We start from the raw sequence: 20482 nt of genomic DNA on the forward strand, positions 1-20482 counted from the left end.
TACAGTTGAAATTGCAACAGAGAGAAACTAGAAAATTCAATGTTACACCGTAGCTGAAACGTGGACCAGACATACCATTTGTTGATGTTGATATATATAGTCTATTTAGATATTGGTTTTGTCATCTAAATTCGATAAAAGGAGTGAGACTATAAAATGGGTTTGAGCTTGGCAAATTTGTAAACTTATCAGTACATTTTACATTGTATTAAATTAACTTCTCCGTATAATTGATTTATTTAATGTTCCAGATAAACCATATCATGCGAAAGATAAAACATCACGTACAAACTCTGTAGGCCTATAGGCTATCTTTACTTCACTAAACATTCTATGATCACCTGATGGACATGTGTTAACATCGGATAGTCATTGTGTCTATAGTAGACACTCGCTTACTATCCGGTACCGGTAGACCCAGTGCAGTCACTCTCTTTTTTTCGTTAGTCCATATGTATTCCGAGCCATCCATCATAGTCAATAGCCAATAAAAGTGATCACAGAAGATCTATTTAAATTGGCCGAGGTAAAAATCAAAATGGCCTATAGACACAAGTTTAAAATGGGCTAGGTTGTTAAAGTCCATTTTCGAGTCACAGAAACTGTTAAAACCTGTTATAGAAATAGATTTGTCAAAAAATTTGTGCTTTACAAAATTTTTAATTGCGCAAATTTATGGTGAACTTTGGCTGCTGTGTTTTGTTCCCTCCTGTTTAATTATGTGATATGTCTATGATAGCAGATTTAGGTTTATGTTGTTAAGCATTTGACAGACACTTTTTTGTTGCAGCCGGCAGTGGTAGCATTTACAGATACTGTACGTGCAATAAAAGTTCAACTCAATAAAATGAGATAACACGAAAACGCAGCAGTAAATTGTATTTGACTTTACCGAAACAAAGAATAAAAAGACTTAGCAAAATAAAATTTCAAGAAAAACACTGCAGACCGAGTAAAAAATTGTAAATTGAAATTACAACAATGAAGAAGAAATAAAAACGACAACTCCCAACGTGAAGAAGTTCAGATCGGTTGTTTTCCTGACATTAGAAAACTTTGGCCGCGACTTACTTGTATTTATACTCACGAAGGACCAACCGAGTTTTTTCTTTGAAACGGAGCGGGACAGCATGTGAAAAATTTTGCTACCCTTCTAAATAGCATAAAAACAGATTTCTTTCTTTTGGAATCTATAAAATGAAACGGATTTGTTATTTTTGGCAAACTTATTCGTATTCTTGTAAACTATTTTTAAATTGATAAGAATTAAATAACATGGGAAAATAAGCCAACAGTTTTTTTATTGTGAACTCGAAATGTGGTACCTGTGTGGTGGGGACGGTTGTTTAAATCATCTTCGTATTCAATCTTATTTAGTGAAACTTTTGCAATGACAGGAGAAAAAGATTTTACCTGTGTCGTCTCATCTGATGCAATAAAAACATTTTCTATAAATAAATTTAATTACTATAGGCCACTATAAGGAAATACGTGGAATAATGAGCATTTACGATAATATAATTTTAGCTTTAACAATGTTTGAAACTTTTATGTAACATCTGGTATAGTGTGCACACCTCGAATTGTTTCGAAGCTTACGTCTTTCATTTCAGGTAAAATTGATTTTACTGCTGTTTGGTTGTTCTTCAAAACAACCAACTTTGAAGACGCTATCACAGCTTCAACAAATTTCTCAGCAAAAGTAGCTGGCAAAATTTAATAGGATGTCACCATATTTCACCAGAAAAAGTTAAATTTTCAAAGCAATTTTTTATTTACTTGTTCTGCGTGTGGTAGATTTAAGTATTTAGAATATAAGTTGCAAATAAGTTTGTGGATTATTGCAGTTGATACCATTTATACTTTATATTATACAGTAAATACTATAGAAATATACAAATATATGCTTACTCACAATAATTTGATTCGTTTGCTGGTAATATTATGACATTCGCCATGACATGACAAGGAGTGCTTCTTTCAAAAATGCACTCAGCATTGTTTATCATCGATTCCTTTCCGGTAGAAAGACTCATTTCTAATAAACAATTTCTAGTATTTCAGCATGTAACAATAAACATTCAATATGTGCAACTATTCAATGTGATTATATTATCACTTTACTAAGCTAAAAATATGCCGAAAATCTCATAGCAACTGCAACACTTAATGAGTGTTTGGTTATTATGACATCATAATTGCATTATTACGATACATATTGAAAAGAAAACACAAACTGCAGCAGAACAAAACAAGCAAACCGCAGCCACAGAAAGTGTGTACAGTACAGTATGTGATTTTCTACCCACTTTTACATTACACCATAAGAAGGTCGCGCAGACCTGATAAAATGGGCGATTAGACCAGATAGGAGAGAGATTGGTAAACGTTGAGTTTAGGTACTTAGAGTGTTAAACTTGATTCAATTCAAATAATAAATTTATATTGGGTCTAAGTTAGAACTTTTAAGTTAACTTAATGAAGAACAGAGAAAAATAATTCAACTGTTTTTGGGCTGTGGTAATTCAGTGTTAGTAGGCTTATGTATGGGTGCCCGTTTCTTCAATCACTTACGTTAACATATTTTCATAAAAGCATATGTTTTATTGTCAATGTGCGAGTAAATATTAAAAGCACGGCTTAAAAAAATTAAGAGTATAAATTTATCCAGTGCATTTAAAAAATTGATTGCAACAGCGCAAAAAGACAATTAAAAATAAGCAACCATGGATATAATTAATAATTACCACTGCAAGCACTGCAAAACAGCGACGCAACTTCCATTCCAACGACTTACCACGATAAAATTCGTTTGTTGGAGAGATGCACTCTGTACTTGTAATAGCCATCGGTTCTTTTATAGAATGTTTAACGTATTCATCAAATATTTTATAGATCGATAGAACACATGTACGATGTACTCAATGAAAGCTTTGGATAGTACTGCATAAGAACAATGATGCAGAGTTGTATAAATTCACGAAAATGTTGGGTTAACCACAATCAACTTTGGTCTGTGTGACATCAATCATAATGCGCTTATGAAGTCTTTCATCATGGCCTCAACATCCCAGCAATCTAATGACCGCAAAACAATTGTCAATTTAAAGCATCAAACAACAGACCTGAAACAGACTTGGTCAAAAGATGGAGCCAGACCACAGAAACGGGTAATGAAATATCATCTGTAGAGGGCATGGCAAAAGACCTTTTGTCAAGTTTGAGATCAGCAACATATTGGTATAGTCTTCTAAGCAACAAGAAACACATGGTTGGCAGATAAGATGAAGATATTACTTTAAAAGAACTGTAGAATCCTGTCAGAGATATGTCAACTGAAACAAAACATTTTTTATTTCGAAGTTACTTGATATATTTTGCGGATAATATATGTTAAAATTTTTAAATAACAACTTGACCAATATCGAGGTTACCGTATATCAAGCTGTCACATTTTTGAGAGCTGGTAAGTCTGGTCAGATTTTCACCTTTATTTAGTTAATGTACAGTAATGGTGATGTTATTCCATTACAAAAAAGGGCATACATTATCTGGTTATATCAAGGAGTGTCTTTTTTGTTGTAAGTTAGTTTATCTCGTACAAGTGTAAGCTACAGAGGTGGGCAGTGGGTACTTTGAAAGTACCGTCGGTAACGGTACCGGTACTTGGCAAAAAATGTACCGACGGTTACGGTATTCGGTACTATTTTTAAAACGTAGTTCGGTACCCGGTACCGGTACTTTTTGTGTAAAAGATGCTGCTGTAAATGTCATGTTTGCCACTATTATGCCCCCGGTAAAGGTTACTCCAGGTCAAAACATATTTGACATTAATCGCTTACAGTTTTACTTGTCTTTTTTAGATTAAAAAAGATCAACAGATGCTAAAATTTGTATTAAGGATTACTTAACATGTATTTTTGAAAACATACTGGTTACAATTATGAAATTATCATGTGAAAAGTATAGAGTACCAGGACCGAATGAAATTTCTTGAAAAAAGTAATTTGGTACAGAGATTTGGTACTTTTTTTCAAAAGTGCCATGATGATAAAAAGGAATGACACAACCTATAGGCCTATAGGGCCTAAGCATAATACAGTACTGTACTAGCAAGGGCGCTCACAGTGTATTTTCAAATGGTACGCACTAAATTATCTTTTACCAGTAATGATACAATTGTATTGTGCTCCATAACTCAACGTTGAACGGGTATTTTTGAAAACTTGGTCTGAAATTCTCGCATACATCAATCCCACCATAAATGGTGAGCGAAAGTTTTGTCTCTTTGCGCCTCAAAAACGCTTTACAGACGCTTATAAATGAAACTTCGTCTCAAATATAAGCGGACGGTTTGAAAACGCTGTACAACATACAGCAATTTTATAACGCCGTATAACTAGCCTATTTTATGTTTTACAAAGATTAACCAAGTTTTTTGATAAATAAAGCTGCTGGTGTTGCTTGTTGCCTGTTATCGTTTTAACGTTACATTTTGCTTGTTAAATAACCACTTGCTTTAGCAAATTTCCTGTTTGCATATGGCATCTCTCACTAGCTGCACATGTGCGTAGGTCTTAGTGACATTCAAGCTTTGCGTAGAGCCGTAGACTATACTAGGTAATCGCTAGTTCGGCTAATAGACTACACAAAATTGTTATATGGTTCTTCTGTTCTTTATATTATGCAACACGAAGCAATGAGTAATTTTGTTTGATAAGAAGACGTTTTAATCAGTGGCGCAGTCTATTTTAGGTTGCGTTGAAGAGGAGAGGGGCCAAGGTTTTTAAATTCTTACGTTTTCCCACCTTGCCCAAACTGCGCGAGGCGCAAAAACTTTGGGGTTTCACGCTTGAACAACGCTTCAAAATGAAATGTATTCTCATATTTTACATACGATAGCTGCCAATTTATAGTTTACAATTTTGAAACACCATATACCTGCCCAGGTTTTTTTTTAAGGTTTGGTTTGGGTGACCGCTAAGTACTTTTAATAGACCGCAAGTGTTTCATTTAAATACCAAAAAATAGCCTGTAGTTGCAAGTCCAAATTTTGGGAAACCGCTGGAGAAATTTGGGGGACCGTTACGGTCCCCCAAAACACCTTAAAAAAAACACTGTACATTGTACATATCACATGTTTGCTTATGAGTGAAAGCCAAAAAGTTATCGTATGCAAACATAAAAGGCCTATACGGCTTCAAAAATCTGAGTTTGTCAAGTGGTCATGGCCCAATGGGCCCCATTAATACGCTAGAAGTTTTACTTATTACGCAATAAATCTTCGATTGATATTATTCACTTTTTGCTTGGTATAGCGCCCGAAAGTGTACTCTAATCGATAGTACCAGGCGCTACACAAGAAATGGGTTTGTTTATGATTCTAAGATCGAAAACTTGTGCAGTCACAACAGATCCAGGAAACACACTGCCTGTTGAAACTAGAACCTATGTAGCTAACTTTAGGTAATAAGTGAACACTGAACAGGCAAGGTCGTATCAGGGACACTGTATTGTGGTGGTACGTCTTTCAGTACAAACTGCACGGTTTTCTTTATAAATTGAAACAACACCTATGATCACGAAGAAAAGGCACACTAAAACTTATTACAAGATCAACAGCTATTATATGCAGCAAATACACAAATCAGTATCGCATTTGCTTACCGGAGGTTTTTCGGACCAGGAATGATCAAATTATGACAATCGTCAATATACTTCGGAGTAACTATATAGCCTACATAAATGTGAAACTGAATACGTATAGAAAGAATATTGACCATCAAGAAGTTAACAAATGCTCGAAAAGGTAATAATCATTATAAAATGTATATACAAAACTCACCGAAATGCAATCCGATAACAACATATAAATCCAATAAAAGTGTAACATAATCCTTAATTTAATATCATCACAAAATAGGCCTAACTTAAAACTTTCTACGGCGCTTCTATAATATAAAATGTATAGTCTATAATCTATATAGTCGTTGTTGGTTAACTGATAAACTTTACAAAATCTACGAAAATATCCGCTCGTTATATGACCTCTGGTTTAATTTAAACAAAGAATTTTCAAAGGCGACAGCACGATTCGCAGCACCACAAAGCGATAAAAAAACACGCGATAATTCACAAGCTAAATCTGGCGAAATATAATGACGATTTACGATGTAACTTAGATTAGCCAGAACAAATCAATAAAATGGAACGAGTAACGTACAAATGATAAATGATGATTACGCAAACATGGTAATTACAAACGACGTATCCTGTCAACGTTGATTAATATGATTCTGAAACCAACACGGTGACAGCCGGAAACCTTTCAAGTCTAATACGCGTAAATTTGGAAAACACATCTGAAAGTGGAACTTCAGACGACATGGAGCATAAATGAAAATGTTTTAAACTTTGAAGCTGGAGTTTATGTTAAACTAATCCAACATGAAAGTACAGTGTATAAGTTATAACATTATTTTTGGAGCGGAGCACACTTTTTTGTGTTGTTGATCTTAAAAATTCAAGTTTATGTATCACACCAATAAACATAGGCCTAATATGAACTACACTCTATTATTCTGGTTTGAAAAGATTGCTAGCGATTCATTGGTTAAAGTTTGCTGGTCCACTTCGTAAGACTTCTGTCAATCAAAAAAAGCACTGTGTTAGCAATTGTAATTTTCGAATTCACTATAATAAACTTCAAACAGATGATTAAAAATTGGCGTAGACGATGTCGCCAACTCATGACTACACAGGTTTCGAAAAGGAGTCGGGAAGTTTTCACTTGTAGCCTACATGTGCTCTCAATAGAAAGCTAAATTAGCAAGGCAAGCACGATTTGGTGCCATTGTTCCGTCTTAAAGCTAAATAATATTGCAAACTTTTACAGGTTGCCTATACTGTGGAAATTGGCGTCCTATCACTAACAGGATACATCGCCAATTATGAAGTCACAACAATATGACGTCGCACGTCGCGGTGCAAACAAAAGCAGAGAACACGAACAGTACAATTATTTGTGGATGAGGAAAGATTTCTTTGACCGTGATTCGATGCGTAGTTGCTACTGTCTTAGTGTGTTCCGTACTTACCTCTTACCAGTTAAACATTTTTGATTGTCAGTTTGAGTCAATTATACGCGTTGTAGCCTACAAATACATGGAAGTTGTTTTTGTATTGTTTGGTTATTTAGTGGCTGAGGGTTTGAAGCGCCGCAAGTGTTCACTGGGAAGACCGCGCATTCGCATTCGCATTCGCATTCTTATATATTTATTGTATCGAATCCCACACTTGCTACCTCAATAAACCAATCACATACGCCATGGAGTGGGGCATTTTGGCACAAATACATGCAAAGCTGGTGGCTAAAATGATCCGCAGCATGCGTGTGTTGAGCAGTGTCCCAGACCGTGGACCATATCCTGTTTGACTGTGAGATCTTTCGCCCTCCCAAGACTGCGCAAAACCTCAGAGTTATGGACGTGGAAATGAAGAACTGGCTCCAGCATCTGGCCGACTACATTTGATGAGCTTACACTCATACGCAAAAAGAAGAGATCCATAGAGATGTGGCCAACTTATACCTCAATAGATAATAAGAGCTGTCGACTTATTGGCTATATTGTTGAGCTGCGTAGATTTTGCGTTTGTGGTATTTTTTTTTTGAAGTGGCTGGCGGCAAGCGAACCGTTACCAGACTATACTTTTTAACTATGCCCGACACATATTTTTGACTGCAGGGAGGATGGATGCAAATTATTTTCCAGGTTAAGTCAAACAACTTTTCTGGGCTCCAAATCCTTATTCGGGCCTAGGTGGGCTACATATGCAATTTTACAAAATAGTCATTTTCTGGAATAATTACCTCTTTAAATTTAAATAAAAAGCACGAAAATATGATACTCTGTGATACAGCCTTAAGGACTTAAGATGTCACAAATTCCACTACAGTCTACAGCCTACTTCCACTACAGCCTACAACCTACAGCCTACATACCCGCTATTCTATTTTACCTTGTATTTCATCGCAATGATGGCCGAATATACGAAGCTAATGGAGATGTTGATTGCAAATATTGGGATGCATACCCATCCTAGATAGAATGAATACCCAAAACGTGTTTCAGCCCAATTGTTCGGATAATAATTGTATGTTGGGGGACATGAAATAATACATCTGGTGTGATGCACCGTGAATACAATTAATCCTACAAGGCAGAGTAGCGCTGAAAAATAAAAGGTAGGCTATTAATTACTTTGTTGTTTGAGTAAAATTTACCTATAGGCTACTCCGGTGCTATTACTCATTGCGATATGCGGGATTATATGCCACAAACTTGTATTTTTTGGATGTCATTGACTCTTTTCAGATGTACACTATTTTCGAAACAGTTCAACGCAAAATCGTCCCGAGAAACAAATAGCTTATACTTACCAGCGAGAATATGCAGCACAGCAGATGCTCTTGCAAACGTTGCCGTAATGTGAAGTTTTCCTCGACTGAACATAACTACCATGGAAATAAAGCTAAAGGTAACAGCTGGAACGACGAGGATCATGCTAAAGAAGATACCAGCTCTAGTGTACACTAAAAAAAAATCTTTGGTAAATAGTGAATGCCTGTAATACTTATGTTCCGATCTATCACCAAGTAGCCTACATCAACTTGGAATTTGTAAAAAATCAGTTCATAGGTGGCCTAAAATAGAATCGTCTTCACTTAACTGCATATTGTGAAGGGGGTAACATCACAGTTTAAGTCATTTAACCCGTGATCCCATAAACCATACGCCTGCGTGGTTTCATTTGCTTCTACCTTGGTAGTCAATAGCCAATTTTGGGTGAAGAAAGCCGCAAACAAGAAATGGGCTGAAACGAGACCTTAACACAAACATAGCATTTGATCAAGAGGGCTGTGCTGCACTGCCATAGGTCTATGAGAGTTCGAAACGTTACAAATATCGCGTCGAGTCCGTGGACTATGCGTTGTGTTTAACAATAAAATTTAAAATTCAAGACAAGTAGCGTAAATTAATTTTAGCTGTAATAACACTAACAAAGATATTAAAATATGCCTTACAGTTTTATTAATAGCTATTTAGGTTTCTTTGTACTTACCCAGAAATAATGTAATGGCGTTTAAAGATGCTATTTTCAACATCCTAGCTATCGATTATGTCCAACATTCCTGTTTCTGAGACACAGATGAAAACGTCTACGTTTTATACTAATCTACCTGGCCTATACTCTTTATTGCGAACAGTGGTGGCATATGTCCGCAGGCGGTGTCTATTGTTACGATAAAGACAGAATAACGTCAGTTCTTAACGATTTTGCTTTTCTACCGACATGAAAAAATTGTGGTATTGCTTGAGTTTATTTGGCAATGTTCAATTTTACGACATATTATGATAGTGGTTGAACCGTGTTAACCCAGTTTATAGTAAAATGCAAAAACAGTTAATAAGGTGGCATTCTATAGGGTAAATACTTTGTGTAGAAGAATTCAATTTAAAAGTTGATCCTATAGAACGCGCGCCACTTTATACTCAGTTTTTATATTTTACCAGATATTATGCAAAACATCATTTTCTATTTATTCAATACTTGTTGTTACATTTAATTTTTGTTAGAAATAATTAGAAAAATTAAACACGTTTTCTCCACTTTTATGCTTTGGTATTACCTATGTTTGTTGCAAAACAGCATTTTTGTAAAACTTCTTTGATAAGGTGTTTATGTGATATCTATAAGGGGAGAGCCAGAAATAGAAAAGAGCGATAAAGGAACAAATAAGATGGAACAGTGGAACTTTGAGTTGCAGTGGAGATTCAGGACTTCAGGAGACTTTGGCTGAAATAAATCACTATCAAACCATTAACGTTCGTTTTCTGAATGCGAACATCTACGGCCATGGTGCAAAATGTAGCACCTGAACCATTTTTTATCTTCACGGAAAGCAAGGCTGTTTTTGACAAGCAAAGACGCAAATTTTGGCGTGATAGTGTGCACTGCAAGCTTCAATTCTTTGTTTATTTCTTGTAAATTGCAAATTGGTGTTCAAACTTCAAACAACTAATTTTTCTTTGTTTATTAAAAATCGGCATGAAAATAATTTGGCATACACGTTGATGAATCTAGTGTGCACATGTGCGACGTTTTCGACGATAGGTTAGGTCTAATGAGTGTAGCCTACATGTACCGTGTGATTTCAGTACGATAGACTGCAGTCTTATCCCGACTGGAAGATATGGCAATTTTTGACGAAAAATAGTTCGTGCAAGGTCGCAAGTTTTGGTGAGCACTGAAACCTTAATTCTTTGTTTGTGTATAATAAATAGGCGTAAAGATATAAAAGTTCGGCGTGGACATTAGCGATTTTTGGTGTGCAAGTGCCATACTTTCCACTAGAAAATTTATTATGTTGTTTAGTTAACTTGCTTCAAAATTAAACCAAAACTGAAATTTTGTGTGAATGAGATATGAATATCTTATAGTGTGCACTCTGCACACAATATATCCAAGACTAAGGGTATAATTAAGCATGAAGGCATGATATGAAGTTGTGTGGCGTAGTGCAACAGCCACCAATGTTTTAGTCTTCATGGACCACTACATCTATCATTTTATGCTGGTAGACCACTTGTATGAATATTTGGAAAAAATAGGGTTGGATAGCCAGTGCACGAAAAATCACTCTATCTTACTGATTCAAACCCATATAAAACAAGTTATAGGCTACTCAACGTACAACAACAAAATTTATACCATAACATGCACTATTTCATCCAAAGGCTTTCTATTACTATTACATTTTTTGCACTGAACATTGAAATTTCATTTTAGGCTTTAAAATCAGGTTTTTTCAAGTTTGACGCGATGAAAGGAATTGTGCATAGAGACTTTGGTATACGGTTAGAGGAAGAATCTTGTTTTCTACCTGCAAAAACTCCATTAAATTAGACGAAACATTAATATTAAATTAGTGAGTTTAAGTATTCATAAGTTAGACTGGAATTTTCTAATTTGCATTAATTGCTTACCTTGTTAGCCGGCAGCTGTTGAAACAGACATTTATTTTTCTCTCTGCCAGTTTCCAAAGTAAAAATACTAATTTCTAAAACACTGGACGATATTTTCTAAACAGATACGTTGTCTGAACTTTAGAAGATGCAGCTGATAAAATAGGAGCTATATATGTTAGCTGTATTAAGGTATTGGCATAATAATTATTTAAAGGATTGTTTCTGATAGGTTATAAGCCTTTGATATTTAATTCTGCTGAAACATTGTTTGAAAAGTCTAGTTATTGATAATATACATAAAAGTTATATTATTTGTAAAGGTGGGGATGGAGCTAATGCACAAATAGGTGACATGAAAGATAAAATGCTTTTGGAAGAAAGTTGTCAAGTTCTGTACCAACCAAGACATGGTAAGATTTCTACAATAAAGAAATACAATAGGGTTAAAAGAAAACCTGATTTTGTATTGAATGTGCAGGATATGTTGAAGATTTCAACTGGAAGAAATGTCCATCTAAGCTTGTTGATGTCAAAAAACGACCAATGATACAAAATAGACTGCAAGTGCGATATTTAAACAGACCCAAGCGAGCTAAATTATGTGAAAGCAATAATCCCACATCGATTGAAACAGCTCCTTTGCAAAATGGCATTTTGTTCAATGGTGTAAACAGGGAAGAAGAATTCAAGATGGTTAATGTTGGCTTCGATAGACCTAGTTTAAGTATGGAAATGGATTATTCCATTGCTCAAAAAAAGGCAATGGTAAAATGTGGATGTAGATATCGTAATAAGCTATGTATCAAGCATGCAGAAATTTTAAAGTACACACCGCCTCCAAGCCCTGTACATCTTAATGGCGGAAGTAACAAAGATGTCAGTAATCAAATCTTGCGTCCTGTAAACAGTGCTTCTGTGGGCAAAATACACAAACCAAGACTTTCATTTCAAGTTCTGCCAAAACTATCTCAACGAAGAATATGCATCAGTAGCAACAACTTTAGATTTTCCGTAGATAAGAAATCATTTTCAAATTGCAGCTATATGAATTTGAAGCCAACAATGTCAAAACAGAATTTCAGTTCCAAGACGAAATATCCACATCGTCTACCTTTAAAAACAGCAATGATGAATCATATTACTTCAAGAGATCAAAAATTTAATGTTGACTACAGAACAGTTGGGCGTAACTCTTCTACTTTGTATCCTAAATGGAGATATAATGATAGGTTTTCTCCATTGGGTCATGTAGCCGATCTAAAAAAGAAGATTGAAACGAAGGCTCAAAATTATTCTAAATTTACCTCAAAGCGAATGGAGCAAAAGCTTAGTCGTATATCTACCCCTCGGACAAAGTGGTCTTCAAAGGATAAATTTCATCATAATCCTCATAATGAGATTTGTGCCTCGTTGGGTCCTCATAGATTTGGCAAAACAAACTTTGGTCCTAGGTTGGAAAAAGAAGATCGATATAATCGAAACCATTTTCATGTGTCGAAACCGAACGCCAGTAGAATGAATAACCATACAAATGCCCATAATATGTATGCTCAGTCCAGAATTGCAGCCCTTCATACTTTTATGTATGACAAACGGAAGAAGGATGTATCACAAACTTCCACAAAAATTAGGTTTCTCGAAGTGCACAACCTTTGTGTCTGCAAAAATTTGCCAAATATGTCCAATTCATTTTCATACCAGCTATACAGAAAAGAATGTGCACAATTTTGGTTGAGAAATGCTTTGGTTTTTATTCTGCAGCATGGATTTTTACCGTGTCCCCTGAAAAAGTTTAAACTTCTAAAAAATGAAAATCCATACCTTCACTTACCAAAAGCTATAAAGGAAAGTGCATCGTTGTGGTGCAAAAGTTTAGGTAGCCATGCTTCAGTTCAAGCAACAGTGAAAAAAGGTGGAAAGTTTTTTGTGGCAAATAATGAATTACCAAAGGAAGCAGTTGCTTACACTGGCTTTGATTATTTTTCATATTTGCCTACTTCTGCCTATAAACTGGTTAAAGATTTTAGATCGGGTAAGACAACGGGTGCTGAAAATACTTCTCTACTTCCTACAGGCAAAAGTCGTTCTGCCATTACAACTTCACCTTTTGTAGTTTTGGACTGCCCAGAAGAAAAGTGTTCTAACGTTTTAGACATTTCTGAGTTTGCCAAGGTCACAGCACGTCTGCCTGAAGAAATAAGTCTTTGTAACACGGGAAAAGAATATCCTATTTCAGTGCATGGAGATGATATATGCTCACCGAATGAATCGTCGTTTGTTGCAAAAAGGGTTTCAACAAGACTGAAAAAAAAGCGTGATTCTGGTGTGCAAGGACCGTATGATGCAGATTATCTAGTTGAGATACCAGTATGCCGAAAAAACAAACGGACAAAACTTGGTCATCCTTATAGCAATCCTAAATTTTGGAACTTCTACAGAGACATCAAGTCTTCACAAATGTGTAAAATGAACATTCGGCGAAGACAATACATTAAATATGGTCAGCAGTGTAATCAACAGACTGAAAATGCACACACAGCTTATACGAGTGAAAATGATTTTGATAGCTTCATTACATTGAATCCGCATTTATTTACATCCAATCCAGTGAATGAAAAATATTCAGGTTTGCGTTTAAAATTTGTGATTTTATAATCAGTTTAAAGCAACCAATTTTGTAAGACGTAGGTTGAAAAGTTATTTATAATAATGTATAATGTTCAGGTGTTGGTTGCACTTCCTGTCATTACTGTGGACGCTCATTCAAGAATTTAACATTAAGCGAACAGATGGAACATTCTGATCGACATCATATTTCACTGAACCAAGACTTCAACTTTCCATATTTATATTCAAAGAAGCATACTACCAAACTACGCAATGCAAGTGAAGACAGCAAAAACAACACTCCACCAGTACAGGCTGATCGAAGGGCTACCAATAATCTTGTTGACAGTTTAACAGTTATCGAAAGTTTTCCCAATCGTAAGTCTCTTTCTAAACCAGTTCCTCATGTTCGTAATCCTTTCAAACGTGCCACGGCACGAAAATCAAATATTGCTTGGTAAATATCATGTTCACTAATGTTGAAAAAATTTATGCGAAGTTATTTTATTAAATCACATTATCTCCTTTTGGTACTTGTCGTACTTTTTTTTGTTTCAGTTACTGTATTACTGTATTGTCATAAAGTTGCGTAGTAGTACAAATTATTGCTATTAACTAGTACAAATTGTGCTGCTCTTTTCAAGATATAAAACAGATCTATTTTTGTATTTTACATTTGAATAGAATTGTTAGCAGAAAGAAGGCTTAATTAGTATTGCTTCCTTAATACTTTTTAACATACCCTTTACTTTGATACCTTTTGCCCTACCTCGTTTACCACTTTCAAGCTAATGCGGTTGACATCAGATACCTTTTTTCTGCAACGTTTTTTAATAGCTACGTGTTTTCCCATAATAACTTCATTAAATGCTCAAACAACGTGATCTCTATCACTCTACTTTTGTCACTTGATGCAGTCTTGTAATAAGCGTATAATAGCCTACCTGGACGTGCCATTGTTGATACTATGGGACGCCAAACAATAAGAACTTTTTGGACAAGGGTTAAAAAACTCTGTTAGACCCATAGTAGGCCAGCATGGTTAATTTAATTCCTTGAATTGCACCAGCAGATGGTATGTGTAGAAAAAGTACTGGTGGGTAACTGGGTATTTAAATTTGTATTTTTTTGTGAAGTTTTATTTAAACTTTTAGAAGCAGTAAGCCATATGGCCTTGAAAATACTAACAGTTTTTTTTAAAACAATTTTATTTTGCTAATAACTTAGGTCAAGGAAAGGTATAAGACTTAAGAACACAGTAATTAGTGTAAACTATTTTTCTTAAACCTTCATACATGCTGTACATCTCGTAAAAAACAATTCAATAATCAGCACAATGCATTCGTGAGGCAGTATTTCGCGTCACAGTATTATTGTTTCCTAATAACTAATTAATGTATGCTGTCGGTGACAAACTGAAATCAATACTAAGGCTCAAAAGGCCTGCTGAGGAGCTTGACCATTTTTCACAAAAACAAGTCTGTGTCTTCGACCATGGTGATCGTAAACGTAGCCTGTTTTCGTCAAGGATTCCGCAAAAGAATCAATCTTTATTCTTGGCGATACAGCAGCATATTTTCTACATAGAAATGAATAGTTGAGCTAAGTACGTTTAATTAAATCACTCATTTGCTTAAATAAAACAAAAACTAACTTGTGAATGTTCGGCACGTATTGTCTTTGCAGAGGTCGTGGGGTGTCTATCGACTGAAGTTTTGTGTTTCCCATTTCCAAGTATTTCTTAGTTTGTCTTGCTGTTTCTACTTCCGTGTCGAGAATAAGTTTCCAAGATGCGTCCATAAGCCTCTGTTGACAAATATTTTTCGTAAAAAAGCATTGAAAGTCAAAGCACAGTCGAAAAATACACTTGATTGTTTGTTTAAAATACCATTGGAAGGTAATCAAATACAGTACACAGATGAATGTTGTCTTGATATTATTACGCGGTTTTCAAAAATAACAGTAAGATCATTTATAGTCAGGGTTGCCATACCGTCCGTATCTCTAAGATTTGTCTTTCTTTTGAAGGTCTGTGTTTTAGAAAATACTTTTTGTCCTTTTTTCTGAGAAATGTTCTTATTTTTAGGGCAGAAGTTCCTATTTTAGGCATTTCGACAACTTTGATACACTTCTTTGTACCAAAGACATACCAAAATTAATAACATGTAAACAGCAAATAGTGTCTCGTTTTTTTTTTGTTTTTTTTTTCTTTTAGAAACATTGATTGTCTTCTAATGTTGTGCACTGTTTAAGGGAGTATTCTTTTTTCATTACCTGGCGTCCTCATTTTTGGGTCCAGACCAATGGCAACCCTGTTTAGGCCTATAGTTCACAACTCGTAAACTATTAGGAATTATAGGTTTTCGTGAAACTACACAAAACTTTGTCTGGCATATTAACTATAGCTTGTCATAGATAGCTGCATAAAAGCGATTTGAGGTTGTTGCATAACAAGAGGAATTTATAATATCTTGCATAAAATAAAAACCTTTGTTTCATGGTCCGAGATACTAGGGGGTGGCGCCCTCCTAATGGTCCTAACAGCGCTTCTCAAAGGCTTGAAGCTTTTCTTTTGCATGTAAGCCGGTCCAGGTGAAGGTTGGGCGTTTGCAAACTCAATACTGAATGTTTGATTTGCATTCCACATCGGATGGTCTACTGTTGCAGCTTGGAAAACTCTTTAAGACAATTTTTGGGCTTAGTTGCAGTACTTATACGGACACAAAAATGTATGTTATTGTACATGAATAATGCCATAATGCAGTGTATCTTAACCTTTTCCGATCCTAGCACCCCTTTAAACATGTTGGAACAGTCTAGCACCCATGTAGACCAAATTCTACAACATAACTTGGCAAGTGCACAATAATCACTTGCTTGTTTCCAGAAAAGTCTTACTCTTTTTTTGAAAGCAGTCTGGCATCTTTTTGCTTGCTTAAAGAGACCGTATATTCCTCACAGCTTCCGTATACTATGCCATGTTATTCCGGCCATGAATTTGTCGATAACATGTTAAAAAGTAATATTTCGATATTTATCTGCCTTCTACTTAGCACTTTTCAGCACTCTCTAAAATTGATTTTGGTACTCCCAATGGGTGCTAAAACCCCAAGTTAAAGAAACGCTGCCGTAATAAAAGAGATAACCTATGTTTGTTTTAATAAAAGATTGAAAAGCAAGATTTTTTCATTTTACTTCCTCAGTGATGTGTTAATTTCCTTTCCTCTTTTCTGGTGGTTTTGCCTTTCTGTAGAATGCTTATACGACTGAATCCTTCCTAACGCGCTTCTAATTTGTGCGTGTGTGAAATGATGTCTCAGGGAAACGTCTTGGGGTGACTGCATAAGCATTGGCCGAGGCAAAAGCTTCGGAAATCCACGTCTTGGTAAATAGGATGGTGACGTATCAAAACCATCTTCTCGTCGCTTCACTTCAACATAAAACTTTAACTTCTTTGCTACCGACGTAACCAAATCTTTGGAAGAGCAAGCTATCTTGTCCGCATTTTGTACTTCCTGAAGCAATTAAAATATTAAATCATTTAGGTATGAAACTATAATAGACATTTTAATATGGTATAGTTATACTAATAGAGTTATTTCAACTTTAAAGCGTGTTTCAACCTGGCATAAAAGTTTATTTAAAGAATTCCAAGCCTATAGCTTTATACAAATAAGCTATGCTTCGTCATTTCTGTCAAGTGTATATACCAATGGGTGAAATGATGTCAACGTTTTATTTGCTTAAAAATTGACGACGGTAGGCAAAAGGAGTTAAATTAAGACAGAGTATAAGTACATTTAGGTAAGTTCTTTGTGCGAAATTTTCACCTACTTGATATACCTCATACGCTACAACATCACGCTTGGCATTGAAGATACAATACATAAGGCGAATACTTTTTATAGGAAGTTTCACTCACTATCTATTTCGGTATTTTTTAGTAAAATTTTAACAGTTCTTTCACAATATAATTTGACCGATAAATTAGAAAAATTTGCTATAATTATTTTAGATATGCCTTGTTTTTTCCTCCTTTACTTGATATTAAATGCCTACAACAAAAATATAAACATATAATGTGATTGCTTCCGCTAAATTGATAAACGACAGCCTGTATATGAAAAATGATAAGCCTATAATAAGATTTATTTATAGCTTAAGTAAAATGGAAAGCAAATGTACATACCATTTTGAGAATTTATCCTCAAAAATCTTCAATTTTTTATTAAGTGGTTTTCAGATTTTTTATCTCACTCTTGTGAGATGTATACGTGAGACTTATTTTCAACACAAAATAGCCTGTTTATATTTAACCTTCTAACAGCAAATATTGTACTACAAAGTAAAATATAAATACACTAAACCCTATCGCCTTTATTACAGTATATTTCTTACAAGTGTCTTTTATTGTGTGGGCTGTCAAGATATCAGGTAAGGGATTAAAATAATCTGATTTGTCGTATCACGTTTCCAAAGTTTCTCTCGCTGTTTGTTGACTCAATAGCGGAAAGGTTGTTGATTCTGAATGTATTGTGTTATGTCATACAAGTTGAAAAAATAAAAAGGATAAAAGAAAAGACGATTACAAAAACTATTTCAAACAGAAAGGGCACGGCATTCATTTGTTCTAAACATGCGGCTGAAATCATTAACTTTGATCGTAAATTTGTATACTTTGTATAACTATACCCCAAATTGCCAGTTCAGAAAAAGGTAAATGTATAGCATTTGGCTATTTTTACAAACCTTTACCTGATGTTTTGATAATACTCACAGTATATTTGAGTGTTATAGCTATTAAATAAGCTATAAAAAATTTAACTTGCGGAAATCTCAACTCACGAATGACTCAATCCACCAACGATTAAACATTGCTTCATTCCACCCTGGCCAATTCTCAAGCCAATGATAAAATAAAAGACAAAATAAAGTTTATATTACTCATTATCAACTTAAAAGTTTTATTTTGCAGCATTTTCAAGCTTATATGGAGAAGTTTTTGAAGGACAGAGCAAACTTAAGCATTGAGCATTTCTTCTTTGATCATTGCTAGTTGCTATGCTGCTGGACTTTTAGCCCATACGCAATATAGGATCGAGTCAATCGATGTGCTGTAACCTACGTTATTTCGATATCTGGCGCATTTCACAATGGTTTTGTTGTAGTAAACTTTCTAAATATTATCTCTAGCCTTCACACAGTCGAGTCACACTGAAAAGCGAACTTACACCATACTGACATTGCGAAAGGCTCAAAACACCAACGGTCGTACTGGTACTGTGCTTGTGTGATTTCGAACACTGTTCGTTTAAAACTGCCTAATTTATGCAATTACACTAAAAAGTCTTGTGTCTTTAATCTTTTTCGAAAAAAATCAAGTTCATTGATCGAATTCTACGACAACTAATAACTAGATTGGCTGAATCTACGTGAAGACTGCCTATACTTGAATCTCAGAATAAGTCACGGGAAAATATGTCACTGGTAAAAAAATCATGGATAAAAGTCACAGCACAAAATAATAAAACTATGTTGACACGTTGATATAAGTTACAGCCAATAATCGGCAACGTGTAGGGTATTATTTTCTCACGGAATATTTGATATTCTGCAGGACTGAGATTAGATAAACTTTCTTGTCGGAACTATAGATCGCAGAAAAAAAAAACCTTGACGTATAAATGCGTTTACTCCATTTTTGGTCTCTGTTTTATGAGGTTCTTAAATTTAAAATACCAAAGGAATCTTTTGATCTTATTGTAGCGACTTCCTTACCACTACCACTCTAAAAGCTGCCACAAGTGTAAAGTATAGGCTACGTTATTTATTGGTATATATAAAAAATCAAAACTCCATTCTTCTACTGAGGTGCGAGATGGCCACCATCTCCATGGTTGTATTTAGCTACACTGGCAGACGCGTTATTGCCAACATATATGTACGATTTTGAATAATGTTACCCCGATAAAAAAGAACGCAAATACTTAGGGGAAAGTCGTCCATATGATGACACATTGCCCAAGATGGGACAGCGTAACAACTCTTTTCAGCCACATTATGGCACAAAAATTACTTTTGGCTTAAGTCCATTATATTGTCACCTTCTTTTTGACGAACAGAACTAACAAACAAACTCTAGCTTACTTTGTGTTTTGAGCCATTTTAAATTTTAAATTCTGCGTAGATTTTGCTGCAGGTTTTAGTTTGACGTTGCAGTTGATTTTCTTTTGTTGTACTAACAAACAAAAGATATAATCTAACATAAGAGATAAGTTAAAAAATTGACAGGCATATAGCGACTTGTTAATTAGAAACGGTTTATTGAGAGTGTAATGGTTACTCAGTACTCTAAAATGCGATATATTGTCCAACTTGAGGAATTACAGCATCATGCTTATACGGATACGGTTCCCAAAATTTTTTAAGCGCGGCCTAAATCGGAGTTTAATTGGTGAACATCTTGTGACCCAAGCCTCAAACAGCGTATTTTAACACGAAAAGAATAATGATTGTATGGATGATTTTGTATGCTGCAAGTTGCTAAGTTCGTTTTGAATGTGAGAAATCTACTCTTTTCTCAAGTACCTAAGATACACACAGACAAGCAGTGATATAGATTGTTGTGTTCACTCACTACGAAACAATGTATTTTGTAACAAACATAGGTTTTCATCGCATTCGAGGCGACCCATTTTTAGATCCTTCTCGACCCTTGTTTGCGTCGCGACCCATACTTTGGGAAAAAATGTATGATGTTGTTGGGAACCAATGCTGATTTCTATATCGTTAATTATATTTTGACTTAGCTTAGCTCAAAGCGTTTGTTCTGTAGTAGGTTACAA

At 35.1% G+C, this 20482-nt stretch overlaps 4 protein-coding genes across 8 annotated transcripts; 1 reads left to right on the plus strand and 3 right to left on the minus strand.

The window, feature by feature from the left end:
• Positions 1–886: 886 nt before the first annotated feature.
• On the minus strand, positions 887–2107 carry LOC143446852 (uncharacterized). The gene is made up of 4 exons (XM_076946694.1): positions 1916–2107; positions 1578–1706; positions 1326–1427; positions 887–1190 (listed from the first exon to the last, which is right to left on the minus strand). The coding sequence occupies exons 1-4, from the start codon at positions 2034–2036 to the stop codon at positions 1084–1086; spliced, it is 459 nt and encodes a 152-aa protein (XP_076802809.1). The 5' UTR covers positions 2037–2107; the 3' UTR covers positions 887–1083.
• Positions 2108–5494: 3387 nt separating this feature from the next.
• LOC143446827 (uncharacterized) lies at positions 5495–9282 on the minus strand. 2 transcript variants are annotated; one of them, XM_076946645.1, is made up of 5 exons: positions 9124–9282; positions 8731–8886; positions 8441–8515; positions 8020–8231; positions 5495–6644 (listed from the first exon to the last, which is right to left on the minus strand). In XM_076946645.1, exons 1-5 carry the CDS (start codon positions 9164–9166, stop codon positions 6567–6569), a joined length of 564 nt encoding a protein of 187 aa, XP_076802760.1. In that variant the 5' UTR covers positions 9167–9282; the 3' UTR covers positions 5495–6566. The 2 variants fall into 2 exon arrangements, with proteins under 2 accessions (XP_076802760.1, XP_076802759.1); XM_076946644.1 differs by having other exon boundaries at positions 8441–8593.
• Positions 9283–9792: 510 nt separating this feature from the next.
• LOC143446053 (uncharacterized) lies at positions 9793–14521 on the plus strand. Of its 4 annotated transcripts, none has more exons than XM_076945511.1 (5): positions 9793–10302; positions 11153–11219; positions 11351–11440; positions 11509–13656; positions 13755–14521. In XM_076945511.1, exons 3-5 carry the CDS (start codon positions 11383–11385, stop codon positions 14096–14098), a joined length of 2550 nt encoding a protein of 849 aa, XP_076801626.1. In that variant the 5' UTR covers positions 9793–10302; positions 11153–11219; positions 11351–11382; the 3' UTR covers positions 14099–14521. The 4 variants fall into 4 exon arrangements, with proteins under 4 accessions (XP_076801626.1, XP_076801627.1, XP_076801625.1 ...); XM_076945510.1 differs by lacking the exon at positions 9793–10302 and adding an exon at positions 10854–10990; XM_076945512.1 differs by lacking the exon at positions 11153–11219.
• Positions 14522–14818: 297 nt separating this feature from the next.
• LOC143446054 (uncharacterized) lies at positions 14819–18038 on the minus strand. The gene is made up of 5 exons (XM_076945513.1): positions 17827–18038; positions 16833–17152; positions 16126–16315; positions 15292–15443; positions 14819–15216 (listed from the first exon to the last, which is right to left on the minus strand). The coding sequence occupies exons 1-5, from the start codon at positions 17827–17829 to the stop codon at positions 15072–15074; spliced, it is 810 nt and encodes a 269-aa protein (XP_076801628.1). The 5' UTR covers positions 17830–18038; the 3' UTR covers positions 14819–15071.
• Between the last annotated feature and the right edge of the window lie 2444 nt (positions 18039–20482).

This window comes from Clavelina lepadiformis, chromosome 2 (assembly GCF_947623445.1).
Source record: "Clavelina lepadiformis chromosome 2, kaClaLepa1.1, whole genome shotgun sequence".
Lineage (NCBI taxonomy): Eukaryota > Metazoa > Chordata > Ascidiacea > Aplousobranchia > Clavelinidae > Clavelina > Clavelina lepadiformis.